This window comes from Sylvia atricapilla, chromosome 26, assembly GCF_009819655.1.
Source record: "Sylvia atricapilla isolate bSylAtr1 chromosome 26, bSylAtr1.pri, whole genome shotgun sequence".
Lineage (NCBI taxonomy): Eukaryota > Metazoa > Chordata > Aves > Passeriformes > Sylviidae > Sylvia > Sylvia atricapilla.
Window position 1 is genome coordinate 3,351,984 of NC_089165.1, and position 17,676 is coordinate 3,369,659.

At 67.9% G+C, this 17,676-nt stretch overlaps 2 protein-coding genes across 3 annotated transcripts in view; one reads left to right on the forward strand and one right to left on the reverse strand.

The window, feature by feature from the left end:
* The window catches only part of THOP1 (thimet oligopeptidase 1), a 319,814-nt gene that overhangs the window by 75,364 nt on the left and 226,774 nt on the right, over window positions 1–17,676 (reverse strand). The window lies entirely within an intron of this gene.
* MIDN (midnolin) lies at window positions 1,793–14,408 on the forward strand. Of its 2 annotated transcripts, none has more exons than XM_066336189.1 (8): window positions 1,793–2,291; window positions 4,233–4,458; window positions 5,455–5,542; window positions 5,843–5,905; window positions 10,548–10,934; window positions 11,422–11,554; window positions 11,665–11,967; window positions 13,086–14,408. In XM_066336189.1, exons 2-8 carry the CDS (start codon window positions 4,241–4,243, stop codon window positions 13,346–13,348), a joined length of 1,455 nt encoding a protein of 484 aa, XP_066192286.1. In that variant the 5' UTR covers window positions 1,793–2,291; window positions 4,233–4,240; the 3' UTR covers window positions 13,349–14,408. The 2 variants fall into 2 exon arrangements, with proteins under 2 accessions (XP_066192286.1, XP_066192287.1); XM_066336190.1 differs by lacking the exon at window positions 1,793–2,291 and adding an exon at window positions 3,609–4,102.

Consider the following 17,676-nt stretch of genomic DNA (forward strand, 5'->3'; position numbering starts at 1 on the left):
TGGGACACAGAGGAGCGAACACTCCGGTCCTGCCCTGGCTGTGTCGTGACACCGGGACGTGCCCGGCGGCCAGGCCCCGTGGGAAGTGTCCCGGCAGGACCCGGGTAAGTCCCTCTCCTCCACCCGGCGCCCGCTCCGTCCTCCCGGGTGCGTGAGCCTCCGCGGGGGCTAATCCCAGGGCCCAGGTTAGCTAAGCGGATTGCGGGAGCTGCGTGTGGCCTGCAGCGGGATTTGTGTAGGTATTTGCTCGTCGGATCGTCTCTCCCCGAGCTGCTCAGCCGTGCGGGGTTTGGAGAACGCTCCCTCTGGAGACGCAGGAGCCTCGGATGCCGCGCAGCAATTATGCCCAAGTCTGCCTGTAATCTTTAACGATTTATTCCCAGGGCAACACAATAAACTAAACACACAAAATCCAGGCTGCTGGGAATCCTGGGATCTCCCAGCTTGTGTCTCTGGGGGCTCCAGATACCTTCAACCAGACTGAAACCCGCACACACTTCCTAAAGCACCAGCTCCTGGAGTCATGGGATTGCCGGAGGAGATGAGCTTCCTCCCAGGAAGGAGATGGAGCCGTGTGAGGAGGGTGGTGACTGGGAAAGGGGCTCTTCAGGGCTGCCAGGATGTCGGGAGATGCCCTGCCCTCGGGCCATGGCTGCTCTGCCAAAGAACCCAAGAGGGCCACACTCCCAGCCATGGCCACAATGTCCCCTTGTCCCCTCCCGCAGATCGGGGCTGGGAGCTGCCGGCCAGACCCTGCTCCCTGTGGGAGTGGCTCTGGTGTGACACCTTGTCCCCACTATGTCCCCTCCTGGTACACAAGCCTGAACTGTGGCAGGGCCAAACCTGTGCCCTTGGCTGTCCCCTCTCCTCGCTGCTCCAGGGCCTCACCCCTCACAGCCAGCTGGGGATGTGGCCCCCCAAGGGGCGGCTTCGCAGGCCCGGGGCTCCGCAGCTCCCGGGGAGAACAATGGCGCATCCCTGCCCCGGCCCCTCTCCCAGGGACAACAATGGCAGGAGCCGGAGTCGGAGCCGCCTGAGCTCATCTCCCCCCGAGAGCTTGGAGGGGGCTGGGGCAGGCAGGGGGCCGTGGGCTGTGCGACAAAGGCTCCCTCCCAGACCAGATCTCTGCCTTGCACGAGTGGCTTCGCTCCCACCCAGCCATCTGTGCCCACCCCAGGGGACGCTGGGCGGGAGGGACACAGCAACAGAATTTTGGGGATTCAGAGAGCCCCCCTTGACTCCTGCCGGGCCCCGGCACTGCTTCCTCACGGGTTGGGTCTCCGTGCTGAGGAGTGGCTGCCAGATCCCCCTCCAGCTGCTTTGTGTCTCGGTGTGCCAGGGCATTGTCTGTGAGGAAGAGACCCGGAGAGGCAGCTCGAGGTCACGAGCATCTCCCCAGCACCCTCCCTGTGTGCACGGGGCAGCCGCTGGCCCAGGAGGAAGCAGATTCTGCCCCGTGGCACTCGGGGCGTTGTGCCCCGGAACTGGTGCCCACCAGCCCATTTCTCCCTTGCTCTAAAAACCCTGCGGGGCTAAGCCTGCGTCCTTGCTGGGAAGTGGGTGGTTGGGCAGAGGGAATCCCTAGGGGAGGAATGGTCCAACCTTGTTATTAGACATCAGAGAGTCTCGGTATTAGACATCACCGAGTCCCCACGGGCAGCAGCAGCTTTGACGCTTGGCTCCCAAGGAGAACTCAGCCCATCCGTTCCCTGCCCATGGACTGACTTTGACCCCGGTGACAGGGCACGTGGAGGGGGGAGAGGTGTCCGGTCTGCCCCCTCCCCACGGTCCGTGGACGGCAGATTGTCCCTGTCCTGTCTGGAGCGACGGCAGAGCCGGGACCCCGGCAAGGACTGAGACGCCCCCGGTGGGCTGATACCGAGGTTAGAGGCAGGATCTCGGGAGCGGGATCCAAAACGAGGGGTAGGGGCTGGGACTCCTAGTACGGGACTGAGACCCGGGGTCAAGGACCAGGACCCCCCGCGGGAGCAGGTGCGGGTACCGCCGGGGCAGGGGCCGTGGCCGTTGCCGGGGCCGTTGCCGGGGCCAGACCGGTCCCTGCCCGGTCCCTGCCCCTACCAGGCTCCACCCCGGGCGGTGCGGGATAAAACTTGGGGCACCTCCCCGGCAGCTCCGCGTCAGGGCTGCGCTCGGACCAGCTGCAGCGCTCAGGAGGTGACACCGCACCGACCACCACCTCCCCCCGGGACGTTTCTGGAGTCTCTCTCCCTCTTCCTGCCACCGGAGGCAGCTGAGCTCCCGCCGCGCCGGGATCCGCGGGGCCCTGCTCGGTGAGTAGAGCCGCGCCGGGCTGGTGGGGGTCCGGGTCGGGCTGGTGGGGGATCCGCGGACCGGGACCGCGCTCTCTCGGTTGCTTTCCCCGGAGAGGGAGGGGTGGCCCCGCTTCCCCGGGGCTTACGGGGGGAAGCACGGCAGAGCCCCTCTTCGGTTGTTCGGGAGCTCCGCTCACCCTCAGAGACCCTCCATGTCCTCAGTCACCTGTAGCTTTGCCTTCCTCCGGGAAACGGGAGCTGGATCGGTTCTCCTCGCTCCAGCTGTCGGGACCCCGGTGCGCCCGCTCGGTTCCCTCCGCGTCCCGGGGAGCGGCTCCTCGCTCCCCAAGTCCCGGCGTTGCGGGAGCGGGGAGCGGGGGGGCTGCCCGGGCAGGGGCTCTCCATCTCGGTGGGCGAGCAGCGGCTCCGGGGAGCACCGCTGCCGGGCCTCCCGGTCGCTCGGTAAGGGCCACCCGGTGTCTCGGTAAGGGCTCCCCGGCGCGCCGCCGGTGCGGCCCCCGCGGCCCCCCCTCCGGGCGCAGGAGGCGCAGCGGGGCCGGCAGAGGGCGCCCGCGCTTTGCTGACTCATAGCCCCCCCCGGTGCGGTGCCGGGACGGGGCCCCGGGGCTGCGGGGTGCCCGTTCCACCCTCCGGGCGGCGGCAGGCGGGGCCGCTGGGGTGGAGGTTCCAGTTGCGGGATTAGGGGGGGACGGTGAGAGCGTGCTGGGGGCTCAACCCCTCATCGGGACAGTTCCCCGTATAGCTGTAACGGCGTCACCGGGAGGGTGACCGGGCGGGTGCGTGTGACCGGGCGGGTGTGACCGGCCGCGGGTGACTGTGCGTGACCCCCCCGCCCTTTCCGCCTCTGTGTCCCGGCGTCACTCGGCTCCGGGGGCTCCGGCTCCCGCCCGGCCCCGCGGGCAGTCACCTCCCGCCGCGGCCTCCTCCGGTTGCGGGGGCCGCTCACCGCCCCCGCCGCGGCGCTCCGGGCCGGCGCCTGCCCGTGTCCCGCGTTCACCCCTCCGCGGCGCCCGGGCCTCGCACGCCAACCCCATCAACTCCCCGGTCAGGAGCAGCCCAGGGGGTGCCCAGCGCTACCGAAACCCGGCCGGACCCCCGAACCCCCCGCGCCCCTTTGTTGTGTGCCGGGATTATGAATGGCTCCAGGCGCGGCGCGAGGGCGCGCGGGGGGCGGGGCCGGGGGCGGGGCCGCGCTGCCGCGTGGGCGGGAGGAATCCGGCCGGACCGCCCCGCCCACCGGGCCACGTGGGGAAGCTGCGCCCGCCTCCCATTGGCCGCCGCCGCGGATGTCTGGGCGCTCGGCGCGCTCCCATTGGCCGCGGCCTCCGGAGGAGCCGGAGTGAATGAGGGCGAGGCCCCGCCCGCGGGACGTTGCTACATTGTAACTTCCCTCCCCCCCCGGTGCTCCCACGGCAGCGCGAGCGGCGGCCGGTTCGGCGGGTCCGGCCCAGAGAAGGGGGAGCGAGGCGGCCTCCCCGCCCCTCGCCGCGGCCCCGGGCCTCACCCCGCCCCCAGACACCCCGCACCGAGAGCACAGAGCGGCGGCGAGGAGAAAGAAAGGAGGCGGCAGGCAGGGGCAGGCAGCGCCGCTTCCACCGCCCCCCCTTCCCGCGGCAGCCACCGGAGCGGGGCGAGAACGGGAGATTTTATATTTTTTATTTTTATATATATATATATTTTTTTTTTTTTTCTCCGCCCGGGCAGCGGAGGGTACGGCCGGTGCAGCTCTGCTTAGGGAACCCACTCCTAGCAGCCCCCCGCCTCCTCCCGGCCCCCGCCCGAGGCCTCGCCGCGTCGCCGGAGCTCCTGTGGGTCCCGCCGGGCGTGTGGCGGAGCGGGCCCCGCTCCCTCCTTTGTCCGCTCCCGCCGCACCCCCCCCCTCACCCCGCGCCGCGTCCCGCCGTCGCCCCCCGACACCGACCGCCGCTGCCCCCGCAGGTCGGCGGATGGACCCGCAGCCCGGCGCCAGGAGCTGCAGCCGCGGGGCTCCCGCCTGCGAGGTGGGGCCACCCGAACCCCCCATGAACCTCTACATCCACACCACCACCGGCACCCGCTATGAGCTCTCGGTGCCCGCCGAGGAGACGGTGGAGGGGCTGAAGCGGCGGCTGTCCCAGCGCCTCAAGGTGCCCAAGGAGCGTCTGGCGCTGCTGCACAAAGAGAGGTACGGCACGGCTCGGTACCGGGGGGGCTCGGGAGGTCCGGGGTCCCCAGCCCCCGAGAGCGGGGCTGGGCGCGGGGGCGGCCCCCTCGCACCGGGCTCGGCACCGCACAAAGGCTCCCGCCCCCTCCCCCTTGCCGGCCCCATTCCTGTGCGGGGCGGGGGGGGAACAGCCCGGGGGGCCGCGGCGGGGGCGAGCGGGGGCCGGGCCGGAGGGAGGGAAGGAGGGAGGGGGGGTCCGGGGCGGAGGGAAGGAGGGAGGGGGGCGCCGGGCCCGGAGAGCGGCCGCCGCCCCCTCGCCCGGCCCTGCCGGGGCTCCTTTGTGGGCGGCGGGGCCCGGCCGTGCCCCGGCCCTTTGTTCTGGGCTCAGCCCCGGCGGCGGCTCGGCCCGGCCCCTCCTGAGCCCCCGGGGCCGGGGGCGGCGGGAGGGGGGGTCTTTGTTCGCCGGGGGCCCGGGCCGAGGGGCTGCGCACCCCCCGCGTGGAGCGGGGCCCGCGTGGGGCCGCGCCGGGAGTAACTTGGAGAGTCTTTTCCCGGATCGGGGAGGAAAAGAGGAGGGGGACACACGGGGACACCACATCCATCTGCCGGCACCCGCGGGGTTGAGGGAGCACGTTCCCAGTGCTGCTTCCCCCACCTACACCGGTCCCAACTTCTCTCTAACCGCCCCCCCAGTGGGCAGGTTTCCTGTGCCACGAACCCCCTGCTCCCACCCCCATCGCAGCTCAGCTCCTCTCTGGCCCCCTCAGCACTGCCCCGTGCCCCGGGCAGGGGTGCCCCACACCTCGAGTTCCCCCGGGGGGCAGCTGAGCAGTAGGGGGCCAGGGTTCCCTTCCACCTCTGTGAAGGTTTAGAATTTTTTGGGTTAGGGGTGCTTGGGGAGCTGTTGGTCCCCTGGGAGCAGCCAGACTTGCAGCTGGTGTCCCCTTCTCGCGTGTACCCCGTGGAGGGGCTGCCCGACCTGCACTGACCCTGCTTTTGGCATCTCCCCCCCTATAGCCGCCTCAGCTCTGGCAAACTGCAGGACCTGGGGGTCGTGGAAGGCAGCAAGCTGACACTGGTGCCCACCGTGGAGGCCGGCTTGATGGTGAGTGGCCTTTTCCTGCTGCTCCCTCCATCCCTCCCACTCGTCCCTGTCTATTATTAAAGCCCCGGGCAAGGATGAGGATGTGATGTGCTGGCAGCCCTGCGGCTCTGCTGCCCCAGCTCTCGCTGAGGAGGCAGCGCTGGGTTGGGCACGGCAGCAGGTTTAGTATTTCACTCCTTTCTCAGGGCTTGTGTAGAAATAGTGGAAGTGACATGTCATCCCTCCCTCCTGCTGCGGACGCCCCCTCCTTTGCTGCATTTGTAACGTTAATCCCCCCCCTCCTCCTTTTTTTTTTTCCAGTCCCAGGCATCCAGGCCAGAACAGTCGGTGATGCAAGCTCTGGAAAGCTTAACTGAAACTCAGGTGAGGGGCTGGATGGCGGGGCAGGATGGAGACAAAGGTGGAGGGCGGTGGGTGGGGGGGGGGGGGAAAAAGGACAGCTGCGGCTTCACTTTGCGTCCCCTCCCAAAAGCTTTGGCGTTGGTGCCTCGATGAGGTTTCACCCTCAGCATGGCTGGGAGCGCTGAGGGTGGTGCCCGACTCGGGGAGGTCCCATGCCGCAGCCTCGCAGCCCAAACAAGCCGGGAGCCGGGGAGGTGAAGTGACTCACTCAAGGTCACGCTGCAGGTCGGTGGCAGAGCCGGGGGCGGCTCAGGGCTCTGCCTGGGGGTGTGGAGCTGCAGCTCCCCCCCTCACCAAAATGCCCACCCTGGGGTGCGGGCACAGGGCTGCCCATCTGCCCCACGGCTGTGAGGGGTGTTAAGGCTGGCAGGGCCCCTCTAGGGGGTTGTAGAGCTGCAGAGCCTGGCTTCCCCCCAGCACCCAAAGGGTTCTTCCCCCTTTCCTTGGAGCCGTCCTCGGAGGGTGCAGATTTGCCTGTGCCGGGGTGTTCTGACCCTTTCCTTGTCCCTTGCTTGTCCCAGCTGGCCTTGTGCTGGGGCGCCGGGTGCCAAGGAAGGGGCGCAGAAGGGGCCAAGTAGGCGGCGTTGGCGTGGTTGAATCGCTGCGGAGTTGTTGGAGGGGTGGCAGGTGGGTGGGCAGGGGGGTCCTCATTGCTGGGGGGGTCTCAGCTGCGGAAGCGTTCCCAGGGTGGGAGAGCCGTGGGTGAGCCGTGGGTGCGCGCGCAGCCGCCGGCTCCTGCCGCGAAGGTGGAATTTACCCCCAGCCGCGCAGGCCCCGCTCCTTTGTTTTCCGTCTCTGTTACTGCTGTGAAACTCTTTCCTTCCTTTTTCTGGCCGATGCTGCAGCTTCGGGTTTTTTAAGGGTTGGGTTTTTGAGGGGTTTTAGAACCTGCCTTGCTGAATTCTGGGAAGGGGCTGAGCCCCACGCCGTGCCAGGGCTCACAGAAGGGGCTGCTGGGGCACTGCTGTGCCCTCTGTGAGGATGTGGCAAGGGCCAGGCGACCCTGCCCGCAGGGACTGTCCCGCAGTGCCCTTGGCTGCCCGGGGTGACCTTGACTTTTGGGAGCTGGTTTAACCCCATGCGGGCTGGGGGAGTGAGCTTGGACTGGAGCCCCAGCGGATCCCCAGTGCCAGAGGCTGCTGGGGTCCCGTGGTGGGGTTTGCAGGGTGCTGCCCATCCCAGCTGGGGCGCAGAGCTGTGGGAGGGGGCTGGTTCTGGCAGCCTGGGGGTCACAGTGCACGTCCTGGTCTCAGGGCTGCAGATATTTCTGATGGGGCTGCGCAGCTCTGCTCTAGTGTGGGCGTGGGGTGGACTGGGGAGCCAGGAGCCCGTGGAGCTCCGGGTACCCCCCTGCACAGGGCTGCGGTCCCCCCCAGACCAAGCACAGCGGGCGGAGGAGGGTGGGTGGGCTCGGTCTGGCACTGGCTGCGGGAAGCGGCTCCGCACCTCCCTGCCCACCGCAGGTTCCTCCGGTTGGTGATTCAGGAAGCCAGGGCTGAGCAGGAGGAACCGCCAGCACCTGGGGGGCGGCGGGGGGGCAGGAAACCACTCCTCCCATTCATGCTTTGCTGGGCTCTGCCTGCGTCACGCAGCCTCCGGAGCACGGGGAGAGCTGAGCCGCTTCCTCTGGGGGCGGCGGGGGGGCCGGGGCGCTGCCACCCCCTCCCCAGCCTTTGGGGAAGCGGCTGCCGGGCACGGGGGCTTCCTGGAAATGCTCCTGCAACTTCCTTCCTCCCCACATGGCTGCCCCTGCTTTCCAGGGATGGCAGGCGGTCGGTCCCACTGCCTCGGCTCTTCCTTCCCCCCCAGTCCCCTCTGCCCAGGAGCGCTGAGGGGGAGGAACAGAGGAGAGGGATGACACATCCTGCTCTTCCAGGGCAGGAGGAATGTGGCCGGGGGGCTCTGTCCCTCTGCCCCCCTTGGCACAGACAAACCCCTGGGCACCGACTCAGGTGACTGGATGAGGGGCCCAGCTGGAGACTCCGCAGGGGCTTGGGGGGACATTTCCTGCTCCCACTCCTCATCCTTGCCCTGGCCTTGCCTTTGCCATCTGGATCTCCCAGGATGTTTTCCTTGTGCCTGTTTGGGGCTGCTGCTGCCCTCCCCATCGGGGGCAGGGGCTCGTTGGGGGCAGCTCCTGCTCTTTGCCAGCCCAGAGCTGGGGGCCCGGGGGTGTCTGGGGCTGGGGGCCGAGGTGACGCGGGGCCAGGCGTTGGAGCGAGGCGGGAATGCGGCGTTCTCTGAGTCATCGGCATTTCTGAGAAGCAGCTGGGAGACACTTGCCCCATCCCTGCGGGCCCTGAGCCCGGTACAGTGCAGCTGAGCCCCCCAGGGCTTGGCTGGCTCCCGAGGGACCCCTAGGTGCGGGGACTTTGGGGGCCTCAGCCCCCTCGGCGAGGCTGTCCCGGCCCCCGCGGCGGAGCCGGCTGGGAGGGACGGGGTCCTCCCGGCGTGGGCGGCCGAGCGGGCGGCTGGGTGGGACGTGTTTGCATTGGAGCGGGCTGGTTTCGCCGGGGGGGTGAGGCTGGCAGCGGCGTGGGGGCGGGTGCTGGGAGCCCCGGGGCTGGGGCGCCGCGGGGACCGGGCCGGTTCCGTGCCACAGCCCAGCCCCGGGGGTGCCGCGAGGGGCCGCGGGACCCCCGTGCGTGGGGATGGACGGGGGGGGTTCTTGGTGCTGCCGGGAAGCGCCGGCAGCGCAGGACTGGCCGGGTTGGGGTGCTCTGGTTTCTCCCGGCGCTGGCGAGGGGTCAGGCAGGGCAGGGGTGAGTCAGAGGGAGCGGGAGGCGGCCGCGGGGCCGGCTGACGTCAGGAGGCCCCGGGGAGGTGCGCGGGGCTCCCCCGGGCACACCTGGGTGCAGAGGAGGGCTGGCTGGGGTTGGGATGAGGCTGTGAAAGAGCCTGCTCAGGAGCCCAGTGGGAGCAGGACCCAGCTGGATCCTCTTCCCACACTTTGGTGAACGGTGCCTGGACCTGGCACTGGGCTCTGTGGGGTCCCTGTGTGAAATGTACCCCCTACAGTGGCTTGGGTGACCCAGCAGCCGTGGGGGGTTCCATGTAGGGGCCGGAGGTGGCCAGAGCTGGGGTGGGGCCAAGCAGTGCGGATGGGGCTGCCAGCCTGGCATGAGGCCATCCAGGCTGCTATGGGAAGGGAAACTGAAGCAGGACAGGGGCTGGGGTGATGCTTTCCCGCTGCCGAGTGCTCTGTGCACACACACACACACACACACGCGTGTGCACACGTGTGCCCATGTGCATGCCCGCTGTCCTCTCCCGCCCCCTCGCCCCGTAACCTCCGTGTCCAGAGCTGCAGCGTCTCCTTCTCGCCCACCCCTTCCTCTGCAGCCTCCGCCTGACACGCTCGGGGCTTTGCTGCTGGTATTTTTAAAGCTGCTTTTCCCACGGCTTCTCAGAACCGGCCCCCGCGGCAGCGGGGCGTGGGGGAGCGGGGCCGGGGCTGGGGGGGCCCAGGGGGGCTCTGCTCCACACTGCTGGGGACAGGAGGGTGCTGGTCCCACTGGGGACCCCTCCACGGCTGCACCCCAAAGGTGCCATGGGGTGTGGGTGGGTGATATCTGGAGCTGCATGTGGCAGGCTGGGAAAGCCAGCTCCTGTGTGCCCTGGAATAGTGAGGGGGCAGTGGGGTGGAAGAGGGGGCATCATCCTCAATGACCCGTCTGGGCTGGCAGGGGGGAGAGGCACAGCCCCCCTGCAGCACACGTGAGGGCAAGGCGGGGGCTCACACCAGCTCATGGCTGTCCCAGCCCCCATAGAATGTGGGGCAGTGCTCAGGGGCTGCCCTATTGCCCGCCACAGCTGCCAAGTGATTTATGGGACTGCAGGGAGGCTGAGGGGTGTGAGCTGGGGGTGGCAGGTGTTGGGCATTGGGGACCCCCCACAGCTGCAGCCTGGGGAGGGTCAGGCCCTGGCTCTTGTCTCCACGCTGCAGCTGCTCCATCACCTGCCGGAGCTGGAGCCTCCGGGCTTGGGCAGGGCCTGTCCCCCACCCCCAGCTGCCTTGAGGGGGGAGAGGAGGGCAGGTGGGCTGCACTTGCCTGAGTCACAGTGGTGGGCATGCAGGGACCTGGCATGTCCTCACCTGCCCCCTCCTCTTCTCCCTGTGCCAGCAGGGGCACCTCCTCGGCCCGGGGGGGGGACACTCCTCCCGCTGGCACTGCGCTGGCCGGAGCAGCAGTGCTGGCCCGTGGCCAGGTTTACAGCTCTGGGCAGTCCCAGCCGTGGCCCCTGCCCGTCCCTGCCCGCCGGGATCAGCGCCGGGGAGGGCGGCCAGGCAGGCACGGCCACTCAGTGGTGGGGAATAAAGGGCAGGAAGGGCAGAAGGAAGAAAAATACCCCCCGGCACTGTCAGCTGACAGAGCTGGCACCGGGCTGGGGTCGTGTGGGGACGGCAGCTGGGCTCGCCTGCCAGCCTGGCACGGGAAGGGCTGCGGGAGGGGGTCACCCCTTCTCTGCCCCAATGACCCTTCCCTATGGCCTAGAGAAACCTGTAGGGACAACCACCATCCCCTGCTGAGCACCAGGGGGACAACCGCTGCCCTGCTTCTTGTGCCATGGCTAATGAAGGTCCCGAATTCTTTCTCCCCAGGTCAACGACTTCTTGTCAGGCCGGTCCCCGCTGACCCTGGCCCTGCGCGTGGGTGACCACATGATGTTCGTGCAGCTGCAGCTGGCGGCTCAGCAGAGCACCGGACAGCTCCAGCACCGGCACCTCATCGCCAGCCGCGGCGAGGCGGGGGCCAGCGCCAGCCCCCACTGCCGGACGCTGCACGGTGCCAGCGGCTCAGGCTTCACCCGCATCCCCGTGGCGCCCACGTGCCAACAGAGCCCGGCCCCCAGCCCCACGCCCGCCTCGCCGGCACCCCCCATGTACTGTAACGCCCCTCACGCCGCCCCCGTCACCGCCGGGATGTTCCGGTCGCACGGGGCCAGCACGCAGACGGTGAACAGCAGCGTGGTCTCCTCCTGCTCAGAGGTGAGTCTGGGGGTGTCCTGGGGCCTTTGGGGAAGGGGGATGAAGCTGTGACTTTGCCAGCTCAGCCGTGGTCATGCCTGGCCCTCCCTCGGTTTCCTCATGTGTGGAAATGGGTTGTCCGCAGTCTGGTCTCCAGAATGTCCCCAGGTCCCAGGGAGGGGCTCAAGGACAGGGTGTAACCCAAGCTCTTACCCTTGGACAGGGTGAAGCCTGTCCTCACACCCTGCCTGTCCCCATGGGTTGGCAGGAGCTGTTGCTGTTGCTTCCCTTTCCTCCTCGCCCAGCACAGCAGGGCTGGGGGGCCTGTTGGGACGCCCAGGGAGTTTCCTTGCGTGCCAGCAGAACTGGGACTGGTGCCTGCTGCACTTGTGCCCTGCCTGGGCTCTTCTGACCTGACTCTTTGTGGGGTGGCAGAATTCCAGGAGCAGGGTCGTGTGCCCCACCAGACCCCTACCCCGAGGCTGATCCCGTGTTTCTCCCCTCCCAGGTGGACTGTGGCTCCCGCAGCAGCAGCTCCCCAGGCAGCAGTCCGGCCCCCTCGGCCCGATCCCGCAAGCCCGGGGCTGTCATCGAGAGCTTCGTCAACCACGCGCCTGGGGTCTTCTCAGGGACCTTCTCCGGTACGTGCTGCTCAGTTTTTGGGAGGTTCTGAGGGGACGTTGGGGACAATGGGGCTGTGGGTCTGGGGGGGGCCTGCTTGCCTCACACCCTCCTGTTCCCTGCCTTCCAGGCACTTTGCACCCCAACTGCCAGGACAGCAGCGGGCGGCCGCGGCGGGACATCGGCACCATCCTGCAGATCCTCAACGACCTCCTCAGCGCCACGAGACACTACCAGGGCATGCCCCAGTCCCTGACACAGCTCCGCTGCCAGACACAGTTCTCCTCCTCCTCCTCTTCCTCCTCCTCCTCACCGCCTGCCTCTCCGGACCTCGCCACCAAAACTACCTCAGAGCCGCTGCCGGCGGCCGCCGCCCCCACCCTGCACCCCGTCGTCCAGTGCCAAAGCCAGATCCGGATGTGCAAGCCCAGTGGTGAGTCCGGCTTCCCCCGAGTGGAGAGGGATTGGGGTTTGAGGTTGGGGCCTCTTGGGGGTCCCTGGTCCATGGCTGCAATGAGCAGAAAGGGACTGGGAACTGGATGATTGACAGGTGTCAGTCACAGGGGGTTGGAAGCAGGTTTGGGGACAATCAGCATCCCTGGGGATTCAGGGAGGTCCCCCCACCCACCCTGCATTGTCATCTCTGCCAAACCCTGTGGGGACAAAGTGTCCCTGTGTGGGTGGGGGTGTGAGGGAGTGGCAGGTGGCTGCAGTGTCTGTGCTACCCCAGGAGCTCAGGGCCTGTGTGGGCAGAGGTTTTGGGGTCACCCAGACTCTTGCTCCCCCTTTCCAAAGCCATCTGCCCAGGCTGGGGGTGAGGATGGGCCTGGCTGAGGCATGGCAGTGGCTCCCCCAGCATTTTTGGATGCACACCTGTGAGCCCTGGGGCCGGAAGGTGTCGCAGGCGCCCGCACAGGACCCTCTGTGATTTGCTTAGAGAAAAGAAGTGAAACCACCAGAGCTGGCTCAGCCCCCCTCAGGGTTTGCTCTTCCTTCTCTCCTAGCCAGGTCCAGGTCTCCACAGGTCGTGGCTCTGTGCTGGCTCCAGCCCCTGCTGGTGTGGTTGGGTCTTCCAGGGCCACCGCCAGCTGTGCTCTGGGCCAGGACCCCTCCCCATCCATCCTGGGGGATAGAAAGGGGTGTTGTAGTGGGGACCCTGCACCCCAAAAAAGGGCTCTAGGCCACTGGGGACCAGCCTGGTGCTGTGATGGGCACCCTGTTTTTGGAATATCCAGTTGTCTGTGCCACAGTGGACTCCATGACCCCACAGGATGTGTGTCAGGCCGCCCTCCTGTAACCACCTCACCCTTTTCCTTGTGGAGGGCACCTGCTATGGGATGCCTCCATGTGCATGTGCCACTGGGGTGGGCTGTGACCCCCAGCCTGGATCAGGGAACCCCACCATGACCCATCCTCCATTCTGGGGGACACCCTGCCTGTCACAGGGATGTCCACATATCCGTGCCACGCGGGGCTGCCTGGGGGCTGGCGTGTCCCCTCATGGCATCGCTCAGCAGCCCCCCGTGACCCCCTTTTCCTTTCCCCTCGCAGGGGACCGGCTGCGGCAGACGGAGAACCGGGCGACGCGCTGCAAGGTGGAGCGGCTGCAGCTGCTGCTGCAGCAGAAGCGGCTGCGGCGGAAGGCGCGGCGGGACGCCAGGGCTCCCTACCACTGGGTGCCCAACCGCAAGGCCGGGCGCACCAACAGCAACAGCAGCGTCTCCAGCGAGGGCAGCCTGGACCTGGACTTCGAGGACTCGGTCTGGAAGCCAGAGGTCAAGGCCGAGATGAAATCCGAGTTTGTCGTAGCATAGAGAGCCGGGAGGGCCCCGGGGGACTGTGCCGGGGGGGTCCCGCTCGCCGCCCCCGCTGCGGGGAGGCAGCGCTGGTGTCACGAGCCGGGGCTCCTCGAGATTCGCCGTCTCCTGCGACCGGACGCCTCGGGCCGACCTGCGTGTCAGGGGGAGCCCCCCACCCCTCTGCTCGGTTGGGTTTGGGGGAGCAGCAGGAGCCACCCACTCCCTGCAGCCTCCCCAGCCAAGGGGGGGTCCCGGCACCCCGGGGAAGGGCCCTGGGGCGTATCGAAGCTGCTGCTTTGCTGTGAAGAGGGGCACAGCTGGGTGGGCTCTGGCCTTAACCTTGTGCCACCCCGTCCCGGTGCAGGCAGGAGGAGATGAAGTCTCTCTCGGAGGTGCTGGAGCCCCCCCCGATTTGGGGGCCGTTTGTTTTCCTTCCCTTCTATATGTAGCATTGCTCGGCTGTGGGGCTGGGCCCCCCTGGGTGGCCGAGGGGACATGTGTGCCTGAGCCCCACCGCCGCAGCCTGGGGAGGGGGGACGGGGGTGGGGGGGGACTTTGTTTTTTGGGGGGTGTTGATTTTGTTTGGGGAGGGAAGAAGCCAAGGCGCCTTCCCTCCGCGGCCGAGCCCAACTTCCGAGTCGCTGGACTCCTTCCCACCCGCCGCTTGGGTGGTTGGATTTTTTTTTTTTTTCTTTTTTAACATAAAAAAAAAAAAAAAAAAGAGAAAAAAAAAAGAAAAAAATAAAAAAACTGAATAAATAACCCCAAACTCGGTCCCGGCCACGGGGCCGGTATTTATAGACATTAATGACCCGACTGAGCCAATACTGACATAGTCTTCATAGGCCGTAGGATCCTTTTTCTTGTCCGACTTGGATTTTTTTCCGTCAGGATCTGTGCAAATAGAGCCCCCACGTGATGTGTTTTTTGTCTGTAAAAGTCTTTTTCTTTTCTTTTTTTTTTTTTTTTGTGGGGGTGTTGGGGATAGGGGGGGGCGGGGGGGAGAGCGAGGCTTTTTTGGTCTTTAATATTTTATTTTTTATTTTTGAAATAAATTTGGGCAGTCTGGATGCAATTGTGTCTGGCGTCGGTGTGGGGAGACGGGGGCTGCTCGGGTCCCCCATCAGTGTCAGAGGGACATGACACAGCCACAAGTGACCTCATAGCTGTGCACACACCTGCTCAGCGCTCACACACGTGCGTGTACCTGCAGGGGGAAGGAGAGGGGGAACAGGTCTGGGGCCTCCTGGTGAGACCTTGAGGTGTTTCCAGCCCTTTCTGGGTGCCAGACCCCAATCCTTGGGTGCTCATCTGACTGGGTGCTCCAGTCTCATCCCACTGGCCACTGCCCCGAGGAGCTGGGCCGGTTGCACCAGCCGGGCTGGCCGTGAGTGCCAGTTCTCTGCCAGCTCCTTCCCTCCTGCGTCACGGCGGGGTGGCCGCGGGCTGGGGCGGGGGAGGGGGTTGGTGGCCCTGAATGTGGCCGTGCCTCAGTTTCCCCACCTGTACTTGCCCCGGGGAAGGTGATGGGGTGGCCCTGGGGACGTGTGTCAGCACCATCCCACCTCTGTAACCTTCTTCCTGCAGGCCCCAGCATCTCTGGGAGGAAGCTGGAGGCCGGCGGGGGGGAGGGCTTGGGGTGTCGGTGGCTGTGGGGGGACACTGTGGGCTGGGACACCCCCGGAGCTGTGCTGTGACACCGACGCGGTGACACTGTCACCTCCAGGCACACGTGGGGCGGGGTGAATCCTGATTGGGCGCTGAGCTGTGGGGCTGTTGTTTGGGGAGGGGGCAGGAGTGGATGGGTGCCCCATGTCCCCTCTGCCGTGTCCCTGCACCCGGGGCTTGGGGACAGAGTCCAATCCAGACCTCCATGGGGCACTCAGCAGCCCACAGACGGGATGGAAGCGAATAGTTCTTCCCATGAGGAACACCGGGGGGGCTCAGTGTGGGGCAGGAGTGGGGGGGCCTGGCCGGACCCTGAACCCCAGGAGCCGCCGAGCTCCGGAGGAAGGCGGGCGGGAGCGGAAGCCGCTCAGGTTCCTGCGGTGACTTGTGCCGCACCGGGCACCCCGCGCCCCGCTTTGACGTCATTTCGGGGAGAGCAGACCTCGGGCTCCCCCCTTGCAGCCCCCGGGCTCCCCCCTCGCACCCCCGGCCCGTGCCAAATTTGGCAACGGGAAGAGCCGCCGACCGCGGCAGGAGCAACGCGGCGGCCTTGTAAGGCAATCGCTGCCGGGAGGGCACGCGGGGGACACGCACACGCGTGTCAACGCAGGGACAAGCGCCAGCAGCCGCACACGGGGGGGGGGACACACGCAAATGGTCCCGCTGTGGGTGCTCCCCTAGGGAACCCCCCAGTCCATCCTTGGGGGGTCCCAACAGCTGCTGCCTCCCCAAAGGCTCGGCTCAGAGTTTGGGGGGTCCCAGGGGGGCAGGGGGTGCTGCAGGGTGTGAGCTGGGACAGGCCTGGCCCCGAAGCCATGGCAGGGCTTCATGGCACAGGACGGACCAGGCACCCTCAGGAGGCGTCTGTGGCACAGCAGGGGACAAGCCAGGACACGGTGGCACGCCGCAGGGTGACATCACCGTGCCCAGGGCGCCCAGATGCTGCTGATAACAGTGGGGGGCCGCCGGCAGTGGGTGAGGCTGGGCAGAACCCCTCTCACTGCCCAGCCCAGGGGTCGGGGTGGTTCTCACCCCCTGTACCCCATCCTGCCTCCTCCTCCTCCTCTCCCCGCTGCCCCCAGCCCTGCCCAGCACACTGCGCTGCTGCCAGGCTGTGCTCATCCCAGTGCTCCCAGTATGGGGCAATCCGCAGTGCCAGCGTTGTGCCCACCGTGGGGGCAGCGTCGGTGTCACCTGGCAGGTGTGTCCGTGCACCCATGGCAGGTGGGTGTGGGCAACAGGACCGGGTGCCCCCCCTTGTCCCTCTGCCCAGCCCTTGCCGCAGAGGGTGCGCCAGGAAACACCCACGGCTGCCGCGGCTCCCAGGGCTCCCGGCACACCCGTGGGCCCCGCGCACGCCCACGGCGCCGGCCACGCCGCGGCCCCGCGGTGCCGGGCACACCCCGGCGCAGGCATGCGTGGGGTAGCACGTCAATCCTTGCACACCCAGCCCTTGCACACCCAGCCGCTGAACCGTGCACCCCACAAACGCACCTCGCAGCGCCTGCCCGCACCCCTCAACCTGCAAACACGTGGGTGGAACTCGGTGTGTGCCCATGAACCCCACGGCCGAGGGTGGTGGCTGTGCCTTGTGTGCTGACCCCGCGTCGCTCTGGGACCCCTGGGGGACCCTCCAGCTCCCTCATGGCGTGGGGTACATCCCGAAGCCCCAGCCCCACAGCCCCCTGGAATCCCGTGGCTGCACCCGGCGCTGGCTGCGGGCGAGAGACGGGGCTGGCGCGGGGGTGCCAGACGCCGGGTGGGCGACGCGCTGCCGCGTGTCCCTGGCACGATTTGGGAACACGGCGTCTGCAGCAGCGGGGTCCCGGGTGGGGGCGAACCCCGGCCCCCGCGTGGGGCTGCAGACGGTCCCCCCACCACACGGCTGCGGGGCACCTGCCAAGGCTGGGGCACCCATGGGTGCCCTCTGGGTGTCCCTGAGGGTGCAGAGCTCACCGAAAAGCTGAGCCCCCACACTGAGCCCCCGGTGCTGCTGTGGGGCCGGGCTGTGAGGACGCAGTCCCGGTGTGGGGTGCAGAGGCGGCCGCGGGGGGGGCCCGGGAGCTGCCGGCGCAGGGATGGATCCTGGAATTAAAAACATTCCAGGAACTGACTTTGAACCAGATAAAATAACAAGCGCCGTGAGGAATGTCTCACCCCGCCCGCCGGCCGCGGCCCCACGGCGCTCCCCACAGCTTCCCACTGCCCCACACATGTCCACGGGCCCCTTGCACACGCGTGTGGAAGCAGAGCTCGCAGCCAATGTGCACGCGTGTGCAGCACAGCCCCGCTGCGGAGGCAGCCCCTGCGTGCCCAGGCTGCTGGGGAGTCTGGGGGTCCCCAGGGAGGGCTGAACACCCCGGCTGCTGCGAGGGGCTTGCAGCACCCCTGGGCTGGGCTGTGGGGGTGCACACACAGCCGGTGTGCAGTGCACGCACACACGCGTGGAACACAGGCGGACACGCGTGGCTGTTGCGTGTGCACAGGGGTGCACACACCCCTGCCCCGGCTCCCTCCCAGCCCATGGTGGGGCAGAGAGTCCCCCCCGTGTCCTCGCCAAGGCCGGGGCCTCCCCGGCTCCCCCAGCCTGGCCGGCAGCCGCGGCCGGTGGAGCCCGGCGTGCATGGGCGGTGACATCACGGGGGCGGCGGGGCCGGGGGCGCGGCGCCAGCGCA

Excerpts from the sequence above, each read along its gene's own strand:
- MIDN (XM_066336189.1), top strand. The coding sequence starts at position 4,241 with ATGGACCCGCAGCCCGGCGCCAGGAGCTGCAGCCGCGGGGCTCCCGCC. Across the intron at positions 10,935-11,421 it reads TGGTCTCCTCCTGCTCAGAG|GTGGACTGTGGCTCCCGCAG; the intron begins GTGAGTCTGGGG and ends CTCCCCTCCCAG. Across the intron at positions 11,968-13,085 it reads CCGGATGTGCAAGCCCAGTG|GGGACCGGCTGCGGCAGACG; the intron begins GTGAGTCCGGCT and ends TTCCCCTCGCAG.